The following is a 27,354-nucleotide window of genomic DNA, read 5'->3' as shown; positions in this document are numbered from 1 at the left end:
CTCGCGGTTTCATGTCTACATGGGAGTGACATGGAAAGAAAACAATTTGACTAAATGCTTTGCATGCCAACCACAAATCCAGACCTCGCCACCAAATTCTGGGCTCTCAGCAACAACAGATCCCAGCGGATATGACACCTAATCACCATGTTACAAGGGAAAGGAACCTAAAATGACTCTGAGATTAGTTAGAGATGAATTTGCAGTCCTGCTTTGGTCATTTTTGCAGGAGGAAAAACAGAGGAAAAGGAGATAAATGGAGTCTAAAAAGAACCCCCACCTCGGATACTCCCAAAGTGAGGCTGGAGCAGGACCAGCATGCTGGGACAGGGACACAGCACGTACCAGTTTGTAAAGAAGAGGTGCCTTCATTTCAGCTTCTGTTCTCTGCTCTACTGGGGAGAACAGCACCCGGAGTGTCCTAATAGCCCAGAGCAATCACTCCAACACACAGGGCTAACTTCAAGGTGTCTCATTCTGTCTTAAAGAATACTTCAATTGCTAACAACACAGGAGTTTTTATATGACCAAAAATAAAAACCTGCCATGCACATGTGTGAAGTGCTTTCCACCTAATTCTGTGACAGTTTAGGAAAGTTGGTTCATCTTTATATAGGAAGAATTTATTCAATGACTGCGCCTAAGGGACGTGAAAGATATTCATTATATGGTTGCCTTTTGCAAGAAGACATCTCTCATAAAAATGACATAGTTGATGGCAGGCCTTAAGGTAGCAGCCAAACAGTTATTGTCTTATATTACTCTCTAATTAAAGCACTCATTTTGAGCATTTAGTACCATTTCTGAATTAACACTGTCCTTATCTATTATTCATGCATCCAGCACTTAGACCCTATATCAACCTAAATGCTATAAAATGACCTTGAATTGACAGCAAGGATGACTGAAGGCAAAATGACAAGATGTAAAATACAGGTTAACAACTACCAACCACATCACGGGCTTATAGGGCATCATTTGAGAGAGGTAATTGCTTTATAATTAAAGGACATGATGACACTGAAAAAAAATTAGGACTATGTGGTGCTTCAGAGACATCTCAAGTGCTTTAGGTACCTTCACAACATCCAAGCTTTGGGACAGCTGTAATTTTTTATTAACCACCGAACAACTATATAAACACACCATTTCTGAGTGTTCATTGGAGAACATCATAGTTCCCCTGCTTTAGTGAGCATAAGTGCATCATAGGCCATTAAGTTTCATTTGAATCCTTGGATAAGTCTTACAGACAGTAATTTAAAGTTAGAGATAAATTATTATTGTGAGCATGATGATCAAGTGGTAACAGCCACATCTCTCTTTAGTATTTATAATCTTGCTATTATCCTGCTCTGTGAGATGTCTCAAGCTCAACTGTCTCCAAGATTCTATTACAGGACAGAGAACAGATTCTTCCCTTAATCAATATGTACCTATTTAAATGAAAATATAATTCCATCAATTTCAATTGAATAGGCTTCTAGGTAAATTTTCCCTCAGAGCCATCAAAGTATCAAAATGAGTCCATGAATTAATGCATCAAACTCCTTTTCTTCATGTGGAGGTTCATTAGGAATGCTGATTAATTAAGAAATATTCCTGGATGATTATTTCTGTTTCATCTCAACTTTGTTATTCTATTTGTTCTACTTAATGCATTCCATCACATAACATCATTGTAAAACGTGTACGTGGGCATCAAAAGGAAATGATTATCTTCTCCTCCATCCCCGGTGTATGGCACAGCAGTCTGACACAGCAGGATACCTGCTCTAGGTCTGTGCAGTTTAATTGTGCATTTCAGCCAGTGCCATTTGATGCTGCTGCGTATGAAATGATAATGATTCAGAACTGAGTGTGTCATTCACTCCAACAGCCTATGTTCAGTTTTTTTAGGAGGCTGCAGTGCCTGCCCAGACCCCTCATTTAATGTCTCATTGTTGGCAGCGAGAGAGCGATGCCCTCTGCTGCTGTGCCTACAGGCATTCTGGGACACACACCACCCACAATTGCTTCACGCCACTCCAGAGTAATTTTCCCAGAAAAGCTAGAGCCCTGATAACGTGAAGAACAGCTTTATCTGGAAAAAAACCACCCCAATTTGACTTTTCAACAATAATGCTGGTTTTCTGGGCTGACATTTACTGGCAACAGCAGTGGCACTGACTCATTAGTGAGAGGAATAACCTTGCCTTGAAAGGGAGGGAGGGAGGGCTGGGAGCCAAGAGATTCTGTCTTCTGGATTCTGCACAGTGTTCAGCCTGAGCATCCCCACTGACCTCCAGTTCTTTGCTCCTTCTGACACTTTGAGATCAGTTTCTGAGCCTATCGTACTGCTCAGCCCTTTGAGCAGGGATAGAACTATGCCTGTTGCACAACACAGCTAAAGCTCAAAATGGACTTTTTAGTCTTGATAAAACATGTGTCAGGATGCAAACGAGCCTCACTCTGATGCTAAACCAGTTTGTAACTGGACTTGTTAAAATACAGGGCTTGCAGGTACCTGCTTATTTACAATGATTGCCAGCAGTTATGTATGAGTTATCACATATTGCTGGTTGCTGGATTTTCTTTCTATTTCCTTATTCACCTGAGAAATATTGTATTAAAATCCCTTTTTCGGAAGTGACCACAGCATTCAACTTCAGTTTTGATCAAGACAAAGGCACTTTGTGTGGTTCCCAAACAAATAATGGATTAAGATGATGAGGTATTGCATTAACCTGAGTCCCCCATGACAGGTTCCTGACTGACACCCTGGGGAAATGGAACATCTTTGTTTACTCGCAGGGGAGACTCCACATGGAAAGGAACTGCTTTCACTGCCAGTGTCTGAGTGGATGTAGGTGTGCTGTTGTAGCACAGGGAGAAGAGTGGGGAGCAGTGTTGCATGGCTGTCAGTCAGTTCTGTGATGATTTTTAACTACATCAAAGATAGCACACACTGTATAGCACAGCATTAAAAGGGAAGTAAAATGTCTGTATTCAAAGCACCACATGCTGGAACTCAAAAGGAACAAAGCAACTCCAGCAGGTACGTGACCGGCTCACTGTGACCCATGGCTGCAAAAGACCTTCAGCATCGAGTCCAACCAGTGACCTGACAATGCCAATTCCACTGCTAAACCATGTCCCTAAGTGCCCACCTATGTGTCTTTTAAATCTCTCGGGAGTGATGATTGAGCTTCAGGTGGTTCCAGAGCTTGACAATGTTTCAGGTGAAGAAATTTTTCCTACTACCCAATCCAAGCCTTCCCCTGGCACAGCTTGAGGCCCCTCCTTCTTGTCCTGTCACTAATGGTGCTTGATGAAGCTCTGTGGTACTTCACAGGAATTTCTCTGCTCCAGTACCAAGAGATTTGAGTTGCTACCTTTGCTCCCTGCCCAAATTAGACAAGGGCTAGGAGAAATTTAAGGCTGCTTTGTGGAACAGGAATGTGATGGAATTTGAGAACTCTCCGTGCCACATTTGATGGCTGCAAGATGCCACGGCAAGGCCCCCTTGCACCACCCTGCTGCATTTCTCCCTCTCCCTTGGCCCCCACACCAGAGAAGGGAACAAACTGGAGTTAATATGAGACAGAGGTTAACAGCACATCTGTTTCTAGGCCACTGTACGACGAATAATGAAGAGATTTGGAAAAATGCTTCTTTATTTCCCTCCTAAATCCGGCTTAGCAAAACAAGCAGTGCTCTCTTGGATGTCACTGCTGCACTCCCTAATCCCTCCTAACTCTCATTCACACTGCTCCTCACTCACATCTTGCTTTGCTGCTTGCATTGAGGCCTAACAGGAATCGGGGCTGGAGTGCAACATCCCTGGAAATAAAATGGAGCGTAAAATAGAGGGCAGAATGGAAAGAGGTGCTCTATCACTGTTGGTCCAACAAAAATGTGGAAACTGATTCTCTTATGTGTCTAGCAATTATGTATAAAGGCAGACAAAGCATACATAAAATATTTGCTATAAAATGTTAATGTATTAATGAAGCTGTGCCTTATTTAAGATGTTAGTAGGTGTTCTTGATCCCAGACAAAATACCACAAAAATGACTCGTAATGGAGTGAGCTGGATAAGAGTAAGTGAGGTGTAAATGGGACACACACAAAGTTTTGGCAGTGTGCATTCAACATATCCAGCAACTCCTGATATAGTAAGGTTCTATGTAGAGATACCTTCAGCTGCCTTCTGTAGGGCTTTCTCCCCCTGTCTGAAAACATTTATTTAAGTAGAGTGATATTGTCATCACATACCCTCTGAGAAGGGATTTAAGGGCAAACAGCCCCTGGAAAATGAAGATCACTCATTAAAAATAAAAAATAAAAAAAATATATAAGCAGTTATTCTTTGAGAAACACTAGTTGTTCAGGAGGAAGGAAATCACATTTAGCATTCATCAGTGTGTGATGACTAAATAGCTATGGGGCTCTGACTTGAGAAGATACCTTTGTATGGATAGAGCTTCTACACCTGCTGAAATTCCTTGGTGACAGAAGAGCTTTCTTTAACGGGATGGATCTCAACAACTGGCTGCTCTTGAACTGACGTTTAAGTGCACTTCCAAAGGAATTTTACAAACTAGTCTGTATGTTTTAGACCTAAAGACACAAGCAGGGATTCTCAAAAAGGCCCCTAAATCTCCATGAAATCAATAGAAGTTACAGGAACTAAGAAAAGACCACTGATTCTCAATCTGCATTATTAAGCTTCCTTTAAAAAAAACCCTGATCCTTCAAGATGAAAAGGACATGCTCTGTTTTCTCAAAGGTGCCACACTGAAATTATCACCATCACAGAAAAGCAGCTCCTACACATTCGGTCTCCAGCCCCAGGGTTTCTGGTGGGAGTCAAGCATTAGTTGGAAAAATATGACAGCAAGATCATAAGCCATTCTTCTGAAGCAGAATTAACTCTGTGGAAAGTTACTCAATCAGTGGCAAATATTTTGCAGCTTCCAAATCACTTATGCCCTGTCCAGGTTGTGAAATTATGCATTTCAGTGGTTAATAATTCCAGCAATAACATCAAAATGAACAAAATGGTGTAATGCTGAACAAAGCATCATCATTTAGAATACGTTCTTGTTACTTTCAACATTCTTCTCTGGGTGGGAATAGAAATTGGGAAATGGTGGGGATTGTCAAGGGAAAAGAGGGAAGGAGAAGACATAAGAATTGGGCATGCTTTCCATCTGTCTTGAGTGAAAAAGCAAAATATTTCTTTCCTCTTCAGGAATCAGGAAGGTTAAAGGAGGAGCAAATCAGCCCCACAGCAATTCATGACATTGTGCAGCAGTGTCTGTGCTGAGACTGTACCACACCACACAGAGGTGACGAGTGGTGACACCACCACAGAGCAGTGTCTGTGCTCAGGGGATGGAAACATGTCAGGAACACTGCTGGAACCACATTGCAGCTGCTCAGCTTTGTCTGCAGGAGACTTTGCCATTCCCTAAACAAATCTGTGGGGTGTAGCACCAACGGGTCACATAGCAGACAAGGAGCCAGAGGAAGCTGTGAGCCCTGCAGGTGGCCTGTCAGCTCACTCGGTGACATTCTTATCTCTGTTGTCCCATTAGTGACAGCAGTGTATAACTTGTCCCCCCAATAGATAAATCAACAGCCCTGTGCACAGCTGTACAAAGTCAGTGCAGTAAGCCACTTCCAAATTCATATATATTGCATACATATATATTTATATATATATGTATATGGTCAGAGCACTGGGCTTGTCCAGGATCACAGGTTTCTCACAGGAGTGGGTGCACACTATAAAACACATTTTCAACTTGTCCCACTAATGTACCCCTGCAACTTAACAACACTGCCATGGTTCTTCATGAACTCTCCCAGTTGGCTTATTCAATATCCAGCACTTAATGTATTTTGAATTCTGGTAATCTGGCTGCATGACTGTAAAATTCCTCAACAGTCCATTTCATGCCCAGCTTTTCACAAGCAGTGCTCGACAAACTGCAGGACCAACTACTTTACTATTATTTGTGTTAAAGTCAAGCATCTGCTTCTCAAACCCAGGCTTAAGGCTGTGTGTTCAAAATCAAAATACAGGGGAGGTGATTAAAGAGTCAGCAGCAGCAGAATGGAAGAGCAGCAAAAGGTCTGTAAAGCCTCTGCCTGCATTCCTTGGGAGCCAAGAGTCTGGGCTAAATCTGCATTCTGGCTCTGACTGGGAAGTTTCTCCCGTGTTTCCCTTATAATCTGCTTCCTCAAGAGGGAAGCACTGCTGATGGTCACCTGGGGAAACTGCAGCCACATCTCCTGGTAAGGATGGGGACTGCTACACCACACTATGGAGAAATGAGGTAAACGAGAGAAGGAAGAGATGAAAAATCCATAAAAACTGCATCAGAATCAGAGTGGAACTCAGCGATTCCAACAGGGCTTCCTCCAGTTAGTAACATTACCCAAAAGTTTAAATTAAGCCTTTTACTATTTTTTTTATATTTTGCTTTAGAATTTTCAGTGCATAATATTTTAGACATAGAGCCAATATAAGACCAGTATTTTAAAACCAAATAGACACTTATCTAAAAATCCAGGTAAATTAAAAAATCTGAATGACAATAGGCAACAATAGTGTAAAGGACACCATGAGCCAATTAACAAGCAACAAAATTTCCTCTCAGGCTTTTATTGCCTGGAAGTAGATTTTTTTTTTCTGCTTAGGGGGGTTGTGGTGTGTTGGGATGATTTCCTTTGAAGTGTCATTTGAATTTAAACCATCTAGTATATTTTCTGATGTCACTCTCCTCCTTCCCCTTTTCCCCTGCAATTATATTATTATACCAAAAAAACCAACCAAAACATCTTGTGGCAAAGTAGTTTTCTGCAGCTGGTCACAGTGAGCATAGCTTGGACATGATGCATCCGTCTAGGAACAATAGAATAGTGAAGAACTGAATTATTGGATTTGAAATGGCAGACATCCTGGGATAGCTGTGGAAAAGCCATGGCTGGACATACTTTCTCTGGAAATATGTAAGTTCAGTTCAGTTGTGGGATGGGAGAGGAAGTTTTCTGCTGGCTCTTCATTTTTTTGCTATGTTACATAAGCTCCCTTTCCTCTTTACTTTTATAACAGCACATAAATATTTTATGAACTATGGGCCTTTGAACTGTGTTGCTCTGACCCATTGACTGATTCTCATTTGCCTCTCTGAAATTGCATCTCAAGTGCTTTGAGAAATGCATCATCCTGGGCTGTCACATAAAACCCAACACAAACCCCACAACAGTAATTCTGTTTGTTGCCAATGCTACAAGTCAACTCCAAGGACAATAAATTTCCACTTAATAGTGAGGTTGCTGGAGACATTGGCATTCTGATATATTATAGGCATAAAGTGCAAACTGCTTTTAATTCATTCTTTGTATGCTTTAAGTTAGCCACTCCCCCCTCAAAAGAAAAACAAGAAAAGGAAAAAGGGAAGAACTGCTCCTCTTTCAGTGTGGAGTAATGTAAACCCTGATTTTCACCAGCGACATAATGGCTAGGTATGTCTATGGATCTTACTGCATATCTGGAAATATCTGCAGGTGTCTGTGACACTCAGATTGTTCCAAGGCAATCCCAGGCTAACATCTGGTGCTTCACAAAGTGCACATGACTTCCTCGTATTGTGGAGAAATAAATATCTAATGTAAGGCCTTTAACACAGCCTATGGAACTATCCCAGTCCAACACTGGTAAATAGCTCTGCATTGACTACATTTTCTAGAATCCTTCAAACTGTTCCAGTTCAGGAAAAGTGCCTTCGTTTTTTTTTTCTTCCTCCTCCCTTCTTTCCATCTGTCTTCATTCTCATTCCTATGGGATGAAGGATGAAACTCCAAGCTTGAAAACACAGCCAATTGCAATTCTAGGATCTAAGCTGGAAAGCTTGGTTTGACAAGGAAATACCTCCATTTCTTCTGAGATTACCTGTATTCATTGTACAGGGTCTGAAATTGCTGTTCCAACTCTTTCTCAGTTGGACTCAAAATTAAGATGCTAGCCTCACCATGATTTAGAGCACTTGCTTGTGAACAAACCTCATTTTTATTTCATTTGCTCCGGAAAAATCTCTCATCAGTATTCCTTCGGAGCCCATAAATATCCTCTGCGTCAGCCACATTTAAGGATTTTATGTGCTGGAATAAAAGCCTCTCTGGGTCACTGGGATTCCTTACTGGGGCCACAGAATCACAGAATGATTTGGCTTGGAGGGGTGTTAAAGTTTATCCAGTTCCAAGCCCTCTGCCATGGGCAGGGAGCCTTCCACTAGAGCAGGTTGCTCCAAGACCATCCAAGCCCTATTGTCACCTATATTGCAGGTAATAATGTAGTTACTAGAGCTGCAGATATTCTGCTGGTAAGAAATACAATACTGGAGCCAACAAAATAAAAAGATGTATATGTTGCCCATCCATTTGTTTTACTTTTGCTTTTCTAAGTGAAAAGAACAATTTTTCTTTATTCCTGCCTTCCCCAGGGATGAAAAAAAGAGAAGAAAATTCTCATTCTCTCCTTGAATCTGCCATTTCCAAGTTGTGTTACTGAGACAAGAAAATGCAACAAAACAACAATTTGACAAAGGTTAAAATTTTCAAGTGCCTGACTACTATGGAGCTCTTGATTAGCCTATAGATGGAAGAGATAGATTTGAATTAAGTAGCTAAACCAATGAAATCACACGAGGCACACTTTGCCTTCTAATAAACCCCCAAAATGCACAAACATTATTTCATGCTCTTAGCAGACAGAATGATTTCTCCCACTCACTCCCTCAGGAATGTGCTTTAAAAAATCCACTTCTCCCAACCTAACTCCTACTTCAAAATTCTTCCCAATTATGACCATGGCTTCAGCTGCTTTTTAAAAAGCCTTTCTCTACCTGCAGGTAGTTTATTTTTTTGCCGAGAAGTGACAAAAATTAAAGACTATGCCTGCACTTTGCAGTTTTCCATCCTAAAGCAAAAAGGCCCAAGAAGCCTTGGTGTCCATGGCTCAGGGACATTCTCCATGTTCCTGGTGACAAGCACAGGTTATAGAATCACATTTTCCTTCCCAGAAAATGTTTTGCTGTTGGCTCAGGTACAGATTGGCCTCTTGCTTGCCTGGCATTATCATCCACCTACCTCAACTAAGACGTGGTTCCTTTCTTCCCTCATTTCCTTAAGTAATGGACTGATGAGGTGTGAATTCAGAACAAGTGGTATCAGCAAACCACACAGCCTGGGCAGGCGTGGCTTCTTCTGTACTAACACCCGAGTGCCATAAATAGGTTAAATCCTCCACGTCAGTGAAGGGAAGCAATCTGTTCTCTCCCTGTCATGTTCCTGGCATGCCCATCTCCAGTTGTACCACACAGACATAATCCCAACAGGGGTTAGAAAATGGGAAGGAACACACAATTCAGCTGCATTTAGAATTTCGTGTGTTGCTGTGGGTACATTTCTCTGTTTTGCATGTACTTCCTGTCTTCAAGCACCTACTCCTTGCCCAAGTGGACTGTCTGGGTTTATTTAGATTGATTTAACTAAGCAAGCTATATAAGAAAATCCACACTTTTATTTCTAAGAGGTATATCAAATTATAGCTTCAAGGGAACAACATTTTGTGTTTAATGAATTATTTCTGGTTTAACCATGGCAAAACCGTGTGTATTAAATAAAACTTTGTGAATATAGGCTTCACTGGCTCCTAAATTTAGGTGCATCTAGATAACAAACTGAAGATGTATCAGTGTAAAAATACACTAATGGAAAACCACAGAATTAGAATCACAGAATGGTTTGGGTTGGAAGGAACCCTAAAGATCAGCTGGTTCCAATGCCCCTGGTATGGCAGAGCCACCACAGTCAGGGACACTGAGTGTGTTACATTCCTAGTCCCTGATGCTAATGGAGCATCACTGGCTTGACAGGATAGAAAGGCAGAGGAAAACATGGAGCATACCTCCCCACACAGGTTACATACATTCACCCAGCACAGGGTGGGAGATGAAGTACACTCACTGGTTCAATTTGGCAAAAATAATTAACTTAAAAAAACCCTAACAATTAAAATTACATTTTCTGAATGCATGAACACTGAACTAAGTCTTTATTTATGCCGAGTTTTATGCTGAAGTTTGTGAGCTGCAATTAAAGCATTGCTGTGAAAGCCCAAGTTGCTGAAACCTTTCTTTAAAAACTGTTTATGCAGGAAAATATTTTCAGTTTGGATCAGGGTACTATAGAGAGACCAGGTTTCTCTATGGCATCAGCAGCTGATAAGCCTCGAGCAGACGGCAGAGAGGAAATATTTTAATTCCATTCCTGCCTGGCCAGTGTTGCACCAGCACCAACTGTTTCAGACACTTCTGCAGAGTGGTAATATTTGCAAGTGTTTCTTCAGAAATGTGCAGGATTTAATTCCAAGTACGCAGGACTGTTTTGACACAATTTATCAACTGCTCCCAAACAGATCAGGCTTGGAGCACACTTGTTCCATTTGCTAAATTCAAAATTTCCCTTGTGCAAGCCAAGGGAATTAGGCTCGACGAGGGTGGGGGTTTTCTTTGTACATTTTTGCTTTGTTTTTTTAAAGCCAGCTACTCTGGCCATGCACATTGGTTGCCAGACTGAGTTCAGGTGAGACAGCACATTTACTTTCCATAAAAGAATGGCTGAGCAACAGACCTTGCCCTCTCCAATAATGCCAGTTTATAAAAAGAAACTGGCAATTTATACATATCTATAGCTACAGATAGATACAGATATATCTTTTATGCTTTACTCTGTTGAGGAATTATTTTTCCTCCCTTCTTCATCATAATCCATGTTTTTTTGGCAAGGAAGAAACTTATGCACAAATAAGAGCACGCATGGTTTATTCCCAAAATCAAAATCCAATTCACTGATAACAAGTGACAATTCCATTTTGCTGGACATGATTCAAAAGCAAATAAAGGTCATAATTCCAATAAAAACCAGTATTACCTATAGCAGAGGAAACACCTGGAGCGTGCCTAATTGGTCATCTCTAATCTTTAAAACTTAATGAAGGCCCAGCAGTAATTTTGTAGGCAATGTCCTGGCTGTTAAACACCATATATCTACCCCAAAAGACCTGAAAGCTTCAAATGGTCTTTTAAGAAAATTTCTTTATGTATCAGCGTCCATTAAATCATGAAATAGGTCTTTGCTCAGCAGAGAAGTAAGAATTTTAAAGAGCACAAATGTACTTGTATTTTTGAATACCAGAGCTGTAGCTGCCTATTAGTTTTCTGACCCTGCATATGACTTACCAGCACCTTGATGTGTAATACTGACCATTTTTTATGATGAAATACAATCCAGCAACTTTATCTTTTACAACTTGTGAAAGAGAAATCCTTCCTTGCTCACTGTCACAGGTCCACAATCAAGATTCAGACTGGGACAGCCTGGATTCCCAGCTTATTCCAGCCTTGTCCTGCCAGCCTCAGCACAACACCACAGCCACAGAGAAGGCTCTGCCTGCTCATTTGGGAAACTGCCTGCCTCATTTCTTCAGAGAAATACCAAAGCAAATGAAGATGGAGCACTTGGCCTATTCTTATCTTTATTTACTACCTGCAGGTGACATGCAGTGACACTCCAGCAGAGCAGGATGCATGGACAATGACATGGGTCATTTGACATTGGCATGCTGAAACTCGAGATCATTATTTTGTTTGATGAAGCAGAAACACAGAGAAGGGAGAGCACAAACACCTCAAAAACAAAACAAACTCTAAACACATAAACAACCAAGACTCCAAAAGCCCAAGGATGAAAAAGACATCATGAAAAAGACATTTTACTGTGAAAGGGTGAGGGGATGAGCCTGGCACAGGCTTCCCAGAGAAGCTGTGGCTGCCCCATCCCTGGAAGTATCCATGGCCAGGCTGGACAGGGCTTGGAGCAACCTGGGATAGTGGAAGGTGTCCCTGCCTGTGGCAGGGGGTGGACCAAGATGATCTTTAAGGTCCCTTTCAACCCAAACCGTTTTATGACAAGCCCATATGATTTCTTTAACTAACCCTGAAAACTGATTTGACAAATTGAAGTTGTAAAATGAAAGATTTGTAATAAATACATCTAAGCTGCAGGCTTTTTCATTCTTACAGTACATCTGTGAGGAATTAGAAAAAAGCAATTGAGTTAATTACATTTTGAGTGATTATTTTCATAGGAGTTATGAATATATGTTTAAGGTGAAATTTATACAGATTAAATTTCACAACCTGTTCAGACTGTAAATTTGCACTCATCAAACTGCTGCACTGCCTGTTGGAGAGTTGAAATTCAAAAGGAAATTGAATTAGAGGAATAACCTGAACCGAACAGGAGGCAATTCACTTACAATAACTACAAAGCACTGCTTTTGGGGTGGAATAATCAACAGCACTAAGTTAAGTTTCTTGCAGAAGAGAAGATCTGGGGCTTGCTGGTAGCCCAGCCTGAGGGTGAGACAGCAATGACTTGGTGCTGGGGAAAAAAGCTTTGTCTTATCGGGACCTACATGAGGGCTCAGGAAAAACATGCCATCCTGCTTTAAGTAAGGCAACAAAACACAGGTTTCCCAGCTAGGTTAGAGGAAAGAAAATGAATTTGCTTCATATCCAAACATTGAGAAAGGGGACAGAGCTCCAACCTGGCCATTATCTCATCATGGGATGGTGTGGCTTGAGCACACCTCGCCCTGTGCTGCACAGAACGTGGGAGTTCTCACAGGAACGAGCCCATAAGGATGATCAGCTTGGTTTAATTGGCAGATCACAGCTGAACTGGTAAAAATAGAACAAGATCTGTTGTTCTGGTGACATTTCCTACCCATCAGCAGCGGAAAAGCCTCAAACATTCTCTGATAAACAGACGCTTTGCCCATATTTTCTGCTGAGGTAAATTCATGCCAGTAAAGGAGTTGCTGTGCTGCCTTCCAATTACTCAACTGTGAAAATATTTTAGTAACTTTGGGATTGAGAACAAGACATCAAGGCAGGACTGGTCAAACTTTTACTGGAACATTGTGTCCTGTTCCAGATGACACTTTTCAATAAAAAATAGGCCCAGATATAAAAAGTCCGGAGGAGTACATTAAGAGCCATCAAAGCTATATAAACCAAGGTATATAAACCCTTTTAAACATTAAGAGCCATCAAAGGTATATAAACCCTTTTCTGTGTGGAAAGATGGAAAGAACTGAATTTACTCAGCCTGGAGAAAGGAAGAGCAGAGATGTGATAATAGACTCAGATGTACGGGAGATTTATCACCTTTTGTAGCAACGTAAGTTCTTCACCTGAAAATTGCCAAGAGACCAGAGGCTTAAACTGCAGGAGGAAAGATGGAAGTTAGACATTTTAAAAGTTATATAACCCGAATTACAGCTAAGACTGCCTGGGGGAAGAGTGGAAATCTCTGTTGAAAGTTTTTAGGAACAAGTTATTCCCACATATTTAAATAGTAATTTTTAATGGTTTCCTGAAGAAGGACAGCCATGGTAATTTATTATGATTTCTTAAAACGTTATTTTCTTGAATTTTCTTCTGTGGACTTAAAGAAACCAGTTTGTTCCCTCCCTTCTGAACTGTCCAGCAGCAGGGCAGTGAGCTCAGGGGCCATGAAGGGAAGCAGCCCCAGAGCTGAGGTGAGGAACACCAGCTCTCCAGCACACACGGTGAGTTTGTGCCCCAAGCACACGGTTCCTCCCGCAGGAGCAGCCGGGTCACCGCGCAGCCAAGGACGCTGTAGGCGGACAAGGAACATCTGCTTTCCTGGAAACACCTTGTTCTCAGGGCAGCCTGCAAATCCCAGTGCAACACATTTCCCTGCACTGCTAGGGCAGGCTGGCATAGCAGAGAACTAAATTCCAGGGCTTAGAGTAAATCTGGAAAGCGTGGTTTGGTTTGAATACAGAAGGGTGAACTCAAAAGGTGAATAATCTTCCTATATATCATATCACATCACTTACCATATCATGTCGTATCTAATTAGAAACCCCTGAACTCCTTCCAAGTGCCTTAGGTTTGTTTTCTTTTCCAAACACTCCTGGGAGTGGCACAACATTTGTAAAGTTCCTTCTCCTCTCTGATAGTATCACCTTTTCTCTTCGAGTTTTAAAATACAATGCTGGTGGAAAGCTACATGGTAGAAAATCAAACATTTATTAGAAAATCTCCTTTGACAACAGGCTTTTTAACCGTTTCAAAATAATTTCAGAACTGTGCAAGCAGTATTATCTTTTATACCCCTCGAAGTGTATTTAGAACTGTGATCAGCTATAATGAATCCAGCTTTAAAATACTGATAAGGAAAGTATAAATAGTATTTCTTTGTGCATACAAAGCTTTATGCCAGTAACTGATTAACAGGAACATAAATTCTGATTATACCTGAAAGACACATCAATCTGCTCTTCAGCCAAAAAAAACCTGAAGAATTAGAGAACTAAAGGACAGGGTGAGACAATTCCTTCTTGTGGAGAAGACTTGGTTTGGCTGTTCCTCTGCTTGGTGCCGGAGATGGGATAATGGGGAAAATGAGGAGAATGGATTTAAGTCTGGATTTATGATTTAAATTGATTGGCCTTGGAAGCAGAGAGGAGACTCCAAAAGGACATCCTGGTGGGCTGGTATCCAGGAAAGCCTGGAAGTGGTTTGGGAGGCTGCAAATGTTTAAAACTAATTCTGGAATGACCTGAAAGGCTTGAGTGTTTTCTGGGGATAGTGTGAAAAAGGTCAGGGAGGCATCCTGAAGGACAGGAGGGGAGGGTCACACAGAGCACCAGTATTACTACGGACAGAATCATTTCCTGTGGTTTTCCCCTAGAAGGATGGGAGGTTGCAGAAGGAACCAGCAACCGGGTCAAGTGAATAAATAGTCTCATTTTCTAAAACACACACACCTACATTACCAGAGAAACACACAGCAGGCAACAGCTTTCTCCAGGTTAACTGGGCAGGAAAGGGATTGCTCACCACCTTCCCCCTGGGTGATGGGCACCCTCACCCCACAGCAAGGGTTCCCAAACACATGAACCTGGCTGAACAACCACAAGGGCAGGAAGTAAAATCCTGCTTGTCTGACTCACTGCTTGAGTTGTTCCTCCTGCTTCTGACCCCAAGTACATTCATTATGCAAATCAGTAATTTATTAAGGAGCAGAAATGTCCCCCCAAGTACCCCCAAAACCCAACTGTGACATGAAATCGTTTAATACAGAAATGCTCCACTTCGTTTCTGTTTTTTTTTTCTTTTAAAATATCTCAGGCTGCATCTTGTTTATAAAGAAAAGCAAAGCAGAGTAGCCCACAAATCTCATTTTGCATTACTGTGATTCACCATGGTTAATGGTAACAAAAGAAATGTTTTTGTTACCAAAGTCAGCAGGTATGACTCAGATGCATGGAGGCTGCACGTTGAACAGGAAGAATCATCTTGACATTACAGTTTTTCAGATTCAAAAGCACTTGAAGGGTTTGCCAGGAAACGCTGCATCTATATATACATATATAAAAACCCCATTAAATCGGTTTACTGCTAAAGACAAGGCATTGTGGGAGGTAACAGCTGAAATTCAGGCTATTAAACCCCAGTGCACTTCCAGGTCACATTTCGTAGGAAACATGAAAACAGAAGTTCGTAAGAATGGAGAGGGCCATAAACCAAGCACCAAATACTTCATTTTTTGCCTAGAGTACTTCGACAGGGGGAGAAACAACACAGAAGGAAGTTGTTCCTTCCTCCCCTCTACCAAGAATTTTATTTTGACAAGTCAGAAACACAAAATAATTTAAGAATTAAGAATTAAACAGACGGCAAATCAGAATTAATGTGGAATAATGGTAGTCAAGTGTGTACAAGAGTAAAGAAAAAATCTGCTCTTAAGAAAAATCAGCAAACAGACTGAAATAGCTTCCTCTGAAGGCTCTGGAAAATGGGACCATGGAACAATTAAGGAAGGAGCTGCCATTGTGCTGTAGTCATTAACAAAGTCCCTAATTACATCGATTGGCCCTTTAAAAGAAAAAAAAATTAAATATAAAGAAGTTCATAAAACAGTTTTCTTTACTAAAATTGACAACATGGTTAAGTTAGGGAACTCCCTAAAAGTCAAGAATCCAATTTCTTGAATACTTGGCAATATTTTTTTATTTCCAGGAGGAAAGAAACAATAAAGAAGAGTTTATAAAGTCAGCACGTCCCTGCTGTGTGATCTAAGCAGGCAGGAGACCTAATTCAGCAACCTCCAGAGGTCCCCTCAAACCCAGTTTTCTATGACTTTATCAAGTCTGATCCATGACAACTAAAACTGAGTTTATAAAATGTGATGGTAAATATTGTTTTGACAAAGTTTATTACATTCAGAGAGGTACAATTTGTGAGGCAACAGTGGACCTATTAGAGTATATTTAGTCTAAAGATACCACACTGCTTCTCCCTATCCTGAGACTAATTTTCTCCTCTCCCTTCAGCTTCCCATTTTCCTCAAATTATAGTGTTTCTTCAAATTTATAATTTTCTGCCTCTTCAAAACAGAAGGGAACTCATTTCTCATGAGAGCTTATTATCACAGAAATCGCCTCTAAAGCAGTACCTTGGTACCCACTTGTGTTCTATAAATGCAAAGAAAAATTACATAATGTTATCTCATAATGGAAGAAGATTCTCTTTCAGGGAAGGAATGGTTTAAAATGCATAAATGGAGGTAAAAGTAGACTGAATCAGAAAATGGGCACAAGAGATTTGGCTAGAAAACAGTTAATATTCTGATAAGAGGATGCACTGGAATTAAAATTTACTCCAAAAAGCTGAATTAATATTTCAACTAAAAAGGAAAAATAATAATTAAAAGCCAAAGTAATTTAGTTTGAATCCTGCATTTACAATCAGAGTGCCATGACAGCGAGAAAGCTGCCGTGGCACAAATATCCTCATTAACCACTCGTTAAAGTGTAAGAAAAATAAGGAATAGGTCTGCTTTCTGTATGTGAATTTTCTGCCCCAGGGTTGAAAATAAAGGCTCTGGGGCCACAACATACTTATGATATTAACAATGTCTACTTCAATGCTTATTATCTAATATCTGCAGAGATCCATTCGAGAAGATAATTTTGTGTTTGAAGCAGAATAAAATGTACTTAATTATCCCAGATTTGTTTTCCAACTCCAACAACATCCTGTCCCTCCAACCTTGAGCTTGATAATATGTTGATAACAGCCTGAATTAATATGTAGGTGATAGCTGACACCATTAATTAACGTATTACAGCTGCAGTTGAACTAGAATGATGAAACATATTTAACTGCTTTCTTATTATAAGCCAGCACGTACAGTAAAGTTTCCCATTTAAAATTCTGCAATTTCATCACAGACCACAGAGCTATTTTAGTCAAACCTAGATGGTTAAAACACCTTTTGTATTAATCCTTTACATTTGTTACCCATTAGGGCTGCCTTGGGTTTTTTCTGAACTCTTCCTATTGCATTCCAGCCTCCCAATTTACACGTACAGAGAGAAGCTGAGGTCAGCAGCCAGGTCTACTGGCTTTTAAGTGAGAAAACTAATAAATTGGGCAGCTTTGATAAAAAAACTTACTGATACAGAGAAAGCTAACACATCCTACACAAGATCACTCACACAGCACAATCTTCTTTGCCTTGTGCTATTTATATTAATTGAAAAACGGCTGGTGAAATTATCTCCTTCATTCTGGAACAGACATTCTAGAACGGAGCAAACTCAACTCAGCACAGAAAACCTGACTTTGAATCAATACAAAGCCAAGCAAAAAATACGAGGGGAATAGGAAATCTCAAAGATTGACTTAAAACCCGAAGTGCAATAAAAAGTCAACCCTGAACTAAGATACACACAATTATGAAGACAAAGCCCCGGGTGTGTGGCATTATCACCCACGCAAGTGTCACAGAGACAGAAAGAATGTGGACAGATTTTTCCCTTCTTCTGACCTTCAGCTCACTAATCTGGAAAATCTTTCTATGAAATGTAAAGTGTTTTAACGAAAACATTAATTTAATTTGTCCCATTTAATTATGCCTAAATCATCTGACAGGAAAGCAGACCCCATCTTTTCATTTCCTGTTTTATTTTCAGACACCCTTCTCAGGTTCCCATCTTGATTCACTTAAAGGCCCCATAAAAAGAGTAACAGTGAAAAGGAAGAACTGAACAGGAATCCACTGCCACCACTGATTCAACTTCTTGTCACAGGCAGCACTATGTGTCATCAATTACACAGCATGTAGCAGGAACAAAGCTATAAGAGCTAAATTCCTTAATTACTTTAAGGTTAACTTTTCCGTGGAATATAATTTCTCTTTTACAGCTGAAACACACAACAAAACCAAACAGCAGGATAAAAGCCTATAACAAACTCTTTGGAGTAGTGACAATTTACAATCACAGATTTTCTATATTTATTTCCAACTATATTTCTTTAGCTTACTATACTTTGTATAAATTGGAAAATGAAAAACAAAAATCAGTTTCCACTATATAGTTATAGATGTCAGGCAATGCTGTTTGTTCCATGCTACAGACTTTAACTATCAAACACTGTTCTTAGAGGCTGCCAGAAAGTGATGCAAGGAAAGTTACCACAACCTGTCCTACACTTTGCTATTTCCTGCGTGTGCTACTTTTTATTTTGATTGTTTGCATGTAGTTTCCTTTCTAGCCCTGTTCTCCACATGCTCCTTCGTGCAGTCAATTAATAATTCCAGTGATATGGACAGACCTCTTGTAGCTTAATGTGCCAGAGCAGCTCAGTACCTGGATCTAATTTTCTGTAGAACAGAGGAGAGCAAACAGAGGCAGAAGAAAATAAAGAAAACTAAGTCCTTGCTTTTAATTATTTACTTCTTCTCTGTGCGTGCTTCATGTATATGTATGTATGGACAATGTCATCCTAAGTGAAAACCATAAGAACATGGAAAAAGATACCTCAACATCTTTGGCAGCCGTCCCACAAATGGTCCTGAAAGAAGTCAGCAGAAATAAACAATGACATACTCCAAGAGTTATGAGGCCTAGGGGGAAAAATCTTGAAAATTTCCAGAGAAAACGAGGTTGCAAATAACAGGAATTTCTAGGAGAAAACTGAAATCAAACTTTCACACAGCATTTTCTGTCAGAGTGAACGCTGAAATAGTTTCTGGCATTTAGTAGTGTTTTATTCACACCATCCCTCAGAAGGCCTTCTGTATTAATCTGTACTTCAAATGAGGCACAGATGAATCTGAGCTGGAAGAGACACCATCCAGCTCAACCCTTTTCCCCAAGACAGACTCAACTCCATTAAGTCATTCCTGACATATCGCTCTTAATGACTGCCGGTGGAGAAACCCAGCAATTTCTCAGAGCCAGCTATTCCAGTGTTTCACAGTTTCTATGCCTGCAGGTTCTCCCTCTGATGTGACCTGAAGTTTTCCCTGCTCCAGAAAGCCCTTCATTTCTTCTACCACTCATCATGACACTGAACACACACGATGCCCTTCCTCTGCACAGCTATCAAAATACCAGGGACCTACCCCATCCCTTCCCATTTTTCTCTTCTTTAGACTAAACAACTCCGTTTCTTCTGATCTTCCCCCCCGAGTTATCACTCAGATATGGGATCACCCTTCTCTGGACACTCTCCAATGATACACATATTGCTCTTGGAGAATAATGCCCAAGTTTGGGCAAAAGTGCTCGAGCCGTGGAGAAGAAGGGCTCTTCCCAGACCTACCAAGCCCCACATTCTCACAAACTCATCTGATGTTCACCTTTTTTGTAACAGCATGACACTGTTGACCTCATAGCAAGTGCATGATGCACTGTAATTCCAGCTACTTTTCTAAAGGAATACAGTCTAAGGAGTTGATCGCCATCCTCAGCCCATTAAATTTGTTCCTGCTTCAGGAATTCAGCAGAGTATCTTCTATTTATCACTGCAGGCTTTAATTCTGCTTTTTTTTCAGACTATGTCTCTAATTTGTCAAGATGATTTTCAGTATCACTACAGTCCCTTAATGCTGGCAGGCCCTCCTCCCTTACCAGCACATTTAATCAGAACATTTTATTTCATCATCTCAGTTCTTAATGGAAACACTGATCAGAATTAAACTCGGGACCACTGACTGCCAAGTCCCTTTACTTCCAGAGCAGATAAAGTATCAGGTCACCTCTTGGTACTTAAGGCTGATATTCTGCAGCCCTCATATTTTGTTAACTACAGAGCAGGGAATACATCTAATGGAGTGTGATATATGCTTCCCAGCATCCCGTCAAGGCTCCAAACCCTTCTCTGCAGCTCAGAGCACAGCAGGTAACTTCCCAGTCACGCACCACTGTACTGGCTCCTTCCCAGAGCAACACTGCTGGAACTGCAGCCTGGGCCAGGATGCACCCAGGAGGCAGGGAGAGAGGAGCCTTACCAAGAATTTGCACCCTCACAGTAAAGTATTTCTGTTTGCCTGAAGTCAGCTACACTGCTTTCAATTCAAAGTACTTAGCCCACTCCTGTTTGCCAAAATAAGTCCTAGTTTGCTCAAACATTGTCATTTTTAATGCTGAACTAGGTATCACTACACAGGGATGCCTAGAGCCATATGCCTAACACATATAGCTATATATATATGTTTATAAACGGGTGACATTTCTGAATTAGAAAAGAGTTATAATTACTTATATTACAATAACACTCAGATTATGCTTACCGATTATACCATCTATTTCTGTCTGCTTTGGATGAGCAAATTCTCAATATTCCATTTTATCCCAGGGGAGAAGAAGGATTTATTTCCCCAGACTTTCAGCATTTCCCAACATCTTCCATCTCTGCATTCCATCTACAGTGCAAAGCTCATTCCTGAGATTAGTGCAGGACTTCCATGACTCAGAAAAGGAGCTCAGATTCTCACTGATCTGTAACCCCAGCTGTGCATGAGATTCTACAGAGAGAGATCCCTGCTCCTGAACAGATGAGGAACCTTCTTGTAGCCCAGATGAACTCCAATGCACGTCATGCTCCCCAGGCTACAAGTCTCATGGTCAGCAGAAAACCAGGAGCCTAGAGGAAGAAGCAGGTATCTAAATAATGCTAAAAGCATTTACAGCATATTATGTCTAGATCCCTTCTTATCAGTCAGTATTAATTGTCAGAATCCTTTGCTAAATTAAGCATTGCTCCAGCAAATACCACTACATTGCATAATGGCAGCTACCCCAACACATTTTCATCTAAGCTTATAGGCTTTCAGTCAGGTATCCCATTCTGCTCAAATTATTTAGTTTTCGAGGCATGCCTGCTACTTTCAAGAAGAAAACAACCACAAAAAGTACTGCATCACACAAAACAATTCATCTGGAGACCATTTATGTCACTCACACACTCAAGCCCAAGCCCAAGGATGACCATGTCCAGCTGTAGGACATAGGAGAGGCCGGGCAGTGTCCCAGGGCTGCCCAAGGCAGAGCACACCCTGTCACCCAGGTCCCTGCTGCCACCCCAGCTGTGCAGCTGCTTCGCAGAGCTGCTCCCTCACCTCCCTGCACGGCCCCAGCACATCACACTGGCCCTCAGCCCACTGGCTCATGCCTTTCTTCTCCATTCCCGAGGCTCAGCTCAGCTGCAACTCCCCCACACACACCCAGAAATAAAGCCTAAAATAAAAAGCTGTGGAAGCCAGCCCTACTAGTGGCCTAAAAGCCATATTTTGGATGGAGTGTATGGGGAAAGTGACAATACTGTGGGAAAGCAAGGAATGAAAGTAGCCAAAGGCTCACACACAGGGTGTGAGAAAACAGACAGGGACTCAGAAGTGATCAGGATGACAAGCTCATCAGCTGCCACACTGTGGTACAGCACAGGGGGAAAAAACCAATTCTGCCTCTTCCTTCTAACATGTCAACTCCAGCCTCCTTCCCTGGGCTAGTTCACACACAGGACAACCACAGAAAGAAAGTCTCTCTACTAACACAGCCCATGGAGACGCTGCCTGGAGACCTGTGAAGAACTTGGGCTATTCAAAGTCTTCTCTGAAATTTAACTTCCACTTGGCAACCTGAGTCAGTGCTCTCTCATTGATTTACACAAGTCCCTCGGGGTCTCACTGATCCTACAGGTAACGTCTGGAACACCTTCTAGTTCAAGGTGTCCATGCCCATGGCAGGGGGCTGGATTAGGTGATCCCTTTAAAGGTCCCTTCCAACCTTAACTACTCTTCAGTACTATGTTAAGCATTGGATGTGCATTGGGAGGCATGGAGCATCCAGGTGATCCTGCAGAAGATGAGCAATTCTTTAGCCTGTTTAAGAACTCAAGAAGTAGGAGTACTTATCCTGGATTAGAAGTGTCCAAATCCTGGCACTTTAATTAAAACACCTCTCTAAGAAGGCATTAAAAGCAGTCATCAAGGCATTTATCTCCAGCAAGAATAGAAATAGCATTCTCTGAACCTGCCTTGTGAGTACACTACCCAGCCTATTAACCCCTCACCAATCCCTCCCTGATTTCTCACTCATGAGAAATAGGTCTCTCTCTACAGCTCCTTTTTCGCTAAAGTAGAACAACATTAAAAAAAAAAAAAGCTCTAAGGGCTTTAGACCAGCAGACTAAGAAAATAAAGACGAAGTATAAGAAATTTCTTTTTCCCATAAAAGTTTCCAAAACCAAAGCAGGCAGACTTGCAGAACCATTTCTGCCTGACAAGCCAACAAAAAGAGCAGGGTTCTTCAGAACATGCCTACATTTTATTGTATTTAAAGAAGGATCAAAATAGTTAAACCGAGTTACAGTTACTCTTAACTTGTAATTTTTTCATGTTTAGACAATCTCTGCAGCCTCCAAGAGCCAGAGCAGCCCCCTGGTTCCACTGGAACCCGGTCATCCCATTGCTGCAGCTGCTGCATGAGTCATTGCTGTGCAGCACGACACTGCCTGTGTGAAGCACTGCTTCCCAAACCATCATCCTCAGAGAGCTGGCTGCCTACGTGCTGCTGGCCGAGCTCCTGCCCTCCAACTGCTGCGTGCCTTTAAAGACAAGCAAGATGCACTGAACACTATCCTGGCACACATTTCCCTTGGAAGCTGCTGCTTTGGTTGCCGCAGGGCAACTCTGTTCTTATGAATGAGTGAGGAGGTGTCTCGAAATAACTTCTGAGACATAGTCTGCACAAAGAAGTAAAAATAAAACCAAAACAAAAACCTGTGTGGAATTCTTGCTCTAGACAATGTGTCAGCTCTCTATGCAAATCTCCCTGGTCCAGCATGTCTGGGAAATAGACCGAGACTGGGAATTATCTCCAGCTCTACCATATGGAGATGCAAGACACCAGGCCAGTTGCTTGTTTTATTTAACATGTGTTTCTTTTACCAGCAGTATTAACATGGCCTTGTTCCTGTTTATACTTTGGGAAAGGAGAAAATAAACTTTTTTCCTCTCATTTTGTTTTGCTCCTTTAAGAGTTCCCTGTTCCTGTCAAAGGGAGTTAAGCTAAACAGAAACAAGGCAGTTTTGTTCCAGAGTAAATGTGTCCACACTTGGAGTTATTTGGAAATCGTTTCTACAGTTCAAATGCTTAAACACCCCCCCTTAATCCTCATTAACCTTCTGATGTAAGAAGGCCCTGAGGTTGGGTAATTATTTTGTTAGCAGACCACAGTATAACACAACTTTAAGGCGAAGCACATGACACCCATCCAGTGCTTTCACCAGTCAGGTGAGGCACCTATTTTAGTGGCTTTAGAGTAAAGATTGTAATTGTCTGCAAAGTGACAAGAGAAATGCTGCAGCTATAAGGATGCTGAGAGAGCCTGAATTCCCTGTGCCCATCCACAGGTGACACACTGAGAAACCACCTCCTAAATTCAGGATAACCCCTGGATCGAACTCACATCAAGACAACGTCAGACAGACCCGTGACCCAACTGCAATGAACAGAGGAGAAAAAGTAAGGCTGGCATTTCCCTGAGACGACTCCTCCTCTGAGTCCCTTGGAAATCACAGAGCAAAGCGGAGCTGCTCGCTCCCCAGCAATAGCAACGTTACTTGACAGCCAGCACGTCTGGTAGTGATGCTGTAAGCACCAATGTGATCCAGCACTCCGCGGGGCAGCTCGCAGTGCTGAGCCCTCCTGCCTCACTGCGTGACACCTTTGTATTTCGCCATTTCAAACCTATCACAAGTCCGTTCCATTCAAGAGTTTTACGGGAACCCTTAAGAGAGGCACGTTCCGCCCATAAGATAACCGAGATGTGAGCCTGTCACGCTCACCCGTGCTCTTTCCAACAGGGATAGCGTTTAGGCTGGAGAGGTGAATGATGAAGTAGTAGCAAACTTACTTTCCAGTGATCAATTGGCTTCTGGATGGTGTACACATGGGCTGGACATAGTAGTTCTCCAGCTTGACCCCTTCGGCAGCCAGCTTGTCCAGCGTGGGCGTCCGGATCTCAGACCCGTGGTACCCCACGTCCCTGAACCCCTGATCGTCGGCCAGGATGAAGATGATGTGCGGCTGCGAGCGGGGGGCGCCGGCCGCTGGATCCTCTCCCAGCAGGTTCCCCGGTGCCTCCCCGGCACCTCCCCGGCGGCTGCCCCAGGCCAGGTAGCCGCAGGTGAGGAGGCTGAGCAGGGACAGCCCGGCCAGCACCGCCGCCACCATCCTCCCCGGGCTGGGGCGGCACGGCCAGCGGCGCCCACCGCGGGCCATCCACCGCGGCGGGAGGGCAGAAAAACAGTAACGGAAAGGAAATAAACCAACAAAAACCCAACAAAGCCAGGCGGCCTCGGGACGGGCAGCGCCCGTCAGGGCTTCCTCCCAACGAGAGACATCGCAGTCACCCCAATTTCGGCAACTTCAGCCGCCCGAGCCGGTGCCGGAGCCGGGCGGGTGGGCAGGGCCCCGCCGGGGGTCACGGCACCCTCGGCCCGCCCCCGGCCCCGCGCCGGGGCGCCGCTGCCAGCCCGTCCCGGGGCCGCTGCCCATGGCGGGGCGAGCCGGGGCGCCCCGGGACGGGACGGGGCCGGGACGGGCCGCCCCCCGCCCGCCCCCGCCGGCGCTGCCGGGCCGCGCCGCTCCCTCCCCGCTCCCTCCGCCCACCCTCTCCACCGCCCCCGGTGGCTCCCGGTGCTCGGACCCGCCGGAGGACAGGGGCACCCCGGCCCCGGCAGCGCCCGCAGCCCCGCTCCTCCCTGCCCGGTGCCTCCGCAACCCCGGCTCGTGCCCCCGCCCGCAACTCTTTTCTTCCTTTCCCTCTCCTCCCCTCTCCCCGCACCTCCTCCCCTCCCTCGCCCGCCCGCCGCATCCCAGAGGAGAACCCCCCATCCCGTTCGGCCTCCAGCCCCAGCCTCCCCCCCACAGCGAGGTGGTCTTACATGTCCCCCCCGTTCCGCCCCCTCGAAATATTGATTGTTTTAAGTGTTTCTGACTTGGCCACAAACATCTGGAAGGTATGAACGTACCGGATTTGTTTCCAGCCACAAAACAGCCCCAAATCCCAAACCCTCCAATTCTGGCGAGGCTGTGGCAAAAGCCAGGAATGCGCCTTTGCAGAATAGAATCATTTTTAAGAATTTGGGTTAAAGTACGAATGTGCTGCAGTTGCAAAATACAACTTCACTCTGTCCTGGAAGACATCGAGTGGAGCAGAAACTGATATTCACACACGATTAGGCTGAAGTAAATCTGCAGGTCTGACCTGTCTAACGTGAGTCAGCATGAACAACTTTTAGTCGAACCAGGATTTATAAAGCATTAACTCTTAAACAGGCACTTAGACCAGGCCCTCTAGCTCCTGCACCTCTGTGCTGAGCTCCAGCTGGTCCCAGTCAAGGGACTTTCTATATCCCTCTGGGATCCCTCCAGATTAAAATAAAGTAGTGCTGTCTTGAGAGAACTTTAAGTTGGGTTGAATCTGACCGATTCGGTTCACATCAGGTTGCATAAAAAAGTCCCCACTCTAAATTTCCATTGAAAAAGACCTATTCAGAAATCACTAAGCGTCGTGCTGAAGTTTTCAATGCTACAGCAGGAAAACATGGAAATAAAAGTGGATTGAGGAATTTCAGTGTGCCATTATGTAAGGGCTTGTCCACACTGAGAAGTGATACAATAAAATTACAACTGCACTGTAAAACCTGCAGAGTTTAACTTCTGAGGTAGAACATCTTCTGAAATCACAGCAAGTTAGCACAAGCTCTTAAAAAAAATCCAAAACTTTAAACTTAAGAAACCGTGACATTTTCATATACTGTCCCTGCCCATGGCAGGAGGCTTGGAGTTAGAGGTTCCTTCCAACCTAAACCATTCTACGATTCTCTGAAATTACATTCCCTTTAAAAGAGTTTTCTATTCCAGTTTTTACTCCTGCCTTTTTCCCATGTTTACAAGACCAAAAGAATGTATGTAGACACCTAAATCCATAAATGGTCAAGTGCAACTTGGATTAGTGATACCATTTTGCCTTTAACACAAACAAAATATGATCTGCTTTTAATATAAGCTGTAGTAGCACTATAGACCCAGGCAAACATCAGAGTACCATGATAACTATCTGATCAAATGTATATATACATATTCTCTAGCAGTAAAGTAGGGGAAAAAGTGTATTATTAAGAAGATGCCATAGAGCACAGCTCTTAGAGGACAGGAGAACAGAGCCTGTGACTTTCCAGGGCCCCGTTAACCATACCAAACCCTGTCAGTCCCCACCCAGCTGCAAATGAAAATATCCGAGGGCAATCTCTGCCAGACATCTATAAACTTGACCTTCTCTCTTTATGGGCCTGACAAAGCTTCCCTTTTTTTCTTCCATTTTTGCAAAAACAAAAGTAGGCTTATGTCAGCAAAATACTCAGCTGACCTTCAAGTAGAGAGGCCTTAGAAGATAATGTGCTATTAATATTCTACTTAAGAAAATATTTGGAGATGCTTAGGAATTGCAGCCAAGGTTTATACAGCCCATTCTGGATGCTCAGTGAAGAGAATACAAGAGTTGTGAAAGCTGGAGGAAGTATTTTTTCCCTGAGGGAAAAAGAGTCCTGAACATCCATAGGTATTTGAGTGCAGTGAATACATTAATTCAAACACACACTATTTAAAACTGAATTTAGCACACCATTAGGAAGGGATATATTTTTAGTCCTTGCTATGCAGCTTCTGTGTGTATTGAGCCCATAAAATTAAATGTGTGCAGAGGAGGGCTGCAGTTGGAGGCTCATCTGCAGCCTGGGTGGGGGCTCTTCCAGGTGCCCTTGGCTGGTTATTGCAGGTCAGGCTGCCACTCACCTTGCTCCTCCCGAGCCAGACATGTTTGACACACAGATATCTATCCC

General features: G+C 42.7%; 1 protein-coding gene across 3 annotated transcripts in view; it reads right to left on the bottom strand.

Moving 5' to 3' along the window:
* The window catches only part of ARSJ (arylsulfatase family member J), a 149,858-nt gene that overhangs the window by 9,165 nt on the left and 113,339 nt on the right, over nt 1-27,354 (bottom strand). Inside the window, exon 1 of one of the 3 annotated variants that reach the window (XM_014887928.2) lies at nt 24,363-24,882. The exons of 1 other annotated variant lie outside the window; for it this stretch is intronic. In XM_014887928.2, coding sequence (XP_014743414.1) covers nt 24,363-24,730 — 368 coding nt within the window. In that variant the 5' untranslated portion in view covers nt 24,731-24,882. Of the gene's footprint in view, nt 1-13,984; nt 16,086-24,362; nt 24,883-27,354 lie in introns of those variants that run through there. One more of the 3 variants, XM_088164243.1, reaches the window with a different exon arrangement.

Source organism: Sturnus vulgaris, chromosome 4 (genome assembly GCF_052056855.1).
Source record: "Sturnus vulgaris isolate bStuVul1 chromosome 4, bStuVul1.hap1, whole genome shotgun sequence".
Taxonomy (NCBI): Eukaryota; Metazoa; Chordata; class Aves; order Passeriformes; family Sturnidae; genus Sturnus; species Sturnus vulgaris.
The sequence above is the reverse complement of the archived record's forward strand: the minus strand, read 5'-3'. Positions and strand labels throughout refer to the sequence as shown.